General features: G+C 34.4%; 1 protein-coding gene across 5 annotated transcripts in view; it reads right to left on the reverse strand.

Moving 5' to 3' along the window:
- Nbea (neurobeachin) overlaps window positions 1–2,095 on the reverse strand; it is a 494,560-nt gene that overhangs the window by 335,623 nt on the left and 156,842 nt on the right. For all 5 annotated transcript variants that reach the window (XM_005344001.2, XM_026778835.1, XM_026778862.1 and 2 more), the window contains one exon: window positions 1,482–1,612. In XM_005344001.2, the coding sequence (XP_005344058.1) occupies window positions 1,482–1,612 (131 nt within the window). The remainder of the gene's footprint in view (window positions 1–1,481; window positions 1,613–2,095) is intronic.

Here is a 2,095-nt window from a genome sequence, read left to right on the forward strand (position 1 = left end):
AAGGAAGGAAGGAAGGAAGGAAGGAAGGAAGGAAGGAAGGAAGGAAGGAAGGAAGAAAGGAAGAAAGAAAGGGCACAGTCCAAGACCTAAGCCTCTCTCAAGCAGTTGACTAGTTACACTCTTCTAGTCTTAAGAGAAGCAAGGAGCATCACTAACACCCGAATGTTCACCAACCCCAGGAACCTCTATGTACTTTAATACAGTCTTTTTGCATTTTAATTAAACAATCTTCATTTAAGTTAAGATTCTCATTCACTTTAAGATACTAGATAATTAAGATATGGAAGACAAGAAAATTTGTCTCAGAATCTTCTATGCTAAGTAGCAGAAGCCAGAATACACATCAAAAACATTTCTTTACAACCTACAGTACCACAAATGCTCTGAAGGCACAGAGATGTACAAGACATGGTCACCACCCTCTAGTAACTAGCCCTTTAATGTCTATGCAATGATTATGAGCCACACTGCTGACACAGTAATATTTCTCAAGCAATGTAGATCACTATGGTATCTTGTCAGCAGTAAAATATGTGGGTCATATTTCTATGACAGCAGTGAACAGGAAAAGATGCTGTAACACTGTAAATAACTAATAGACTTTATGCATGTGCAGTTGGCTTAGCAGAAACTATAGCAATACAGAGCCGTGAAACTTAGAAAACCGATGAAGTTTCTATGTTATGTCTTCAATTGTTGAGCAAAAAGTTACTGTGTCAATGCTGAACATTTAATTACAAGTGCAGTGAGTGATAAAGAGACATGTTGGTTTTACTGAAACTAAAGGAATTGTCTCTAGATGAGGGCACAACAATGGTATGAAAAAACTTTGTCCTGAGAAAGCAGCACATAAGATGACCTATATGAATACATTTAAGATATGTAAAACAGAAGGAAACATAATTCAAGATAAGAAAATTATATAGACGTTTAAGAAGTCAAAATCTTTAGATGAGTTGATGAGGTCTATATGTATGAAAGTTCACAACCAAGAAAAGGTACTGTGGAGTTAAATACAGAGCAATCATACAAATCTTCAAAGTCAGGAGTGTGCACATGATGTCATGTGTCAGTTAAACACAAGAAGAGAATTAATTTGTAATTAAGTATTGCCAGTATATTTCAAACTACTATATACTATATCATTTGATGGACAAATGATATACTATATACTATATAATTTGATTTAAAAATTTTCTTTGTTCATAGACTGACCTCTGAAAATAGATGTAACTATTTAAAGAAGAAATCTTCAGTGCTATGTGCCAATGCAATTTTTAAGAACCCTATCAGCAGAAATTACTAGTATCTTCTTTAATTACATACAAGTGAAAATCTTAGGATGTTGGCTAACTTTGCGATACAACCAAGAAGCAGAGAAGCCAGCACCAGGTCATCAAGCCTATGCCATTTTCTAGATCAAAATGCACTGTTCTCACAAATAAAAAGGACAGCATATTACAGAGGAAATAGTTGATTACCTTGGATGCTGCTGTGGCAGTCACACTTTGGGGAGCTTCCTGAGGTTTACTGCTTCCATGGGAAGATTTGCTTCCCCTGTCTCTCTGTCTCTGTCGGCATTCTAAGCAGTTTCTCACAGCTACACAACAAACTAAGAAACCAGAAAGGTATTAACATAAATTGTTGACATTGCTATATAGAAAAATGTTTTGAATTTTACTTTCTTTTCTTTATATTTACTTTTCTGCCACAGATAATTAGATAAATTTAAATTATGAAATATAATAATGAAGGTACAATACATATAGAATATATATTAAATAAAATACTCAAGTACTCCTGGTTCAAAAATAAAAAGAAAAAAAAACAGATCAACACGACCTTTCAAACTCCAAAAATAAGTCTTCCTAACTCTATAATCCTCTATCAGTCACTATTACAAATGTTCTGTATCAGTAAAATTTTTTGCAACTTAAAAATGCTGAAGGAAGAGGTTAAACTTTCATTATTTGCAGATGATATGATCGTGTACGTAAGCGACCCCAAAACCTCCACCAAAGAACTCCTAAAGCTGATAAACACCTTTAGTAATGTGGCAGGATACAAGATCAACTCCAAAAAATCAGTCGCCCTC

This window comes from Microtus ochrogaster, chromosome 1 (genome assembly GCF_000317375.1).
Source record: "Microtus ochrogaster isolate Prairie Vole_2 chromosome 1, MicOch1.0, whole genome shotgun sequence".
Classification (NCBI taxonomy): Eukaryota; Metazoa; Chordata; class Mammalia; order Rodentia; family Cricetidae; genus Microtus; species Microtus ochrogaster.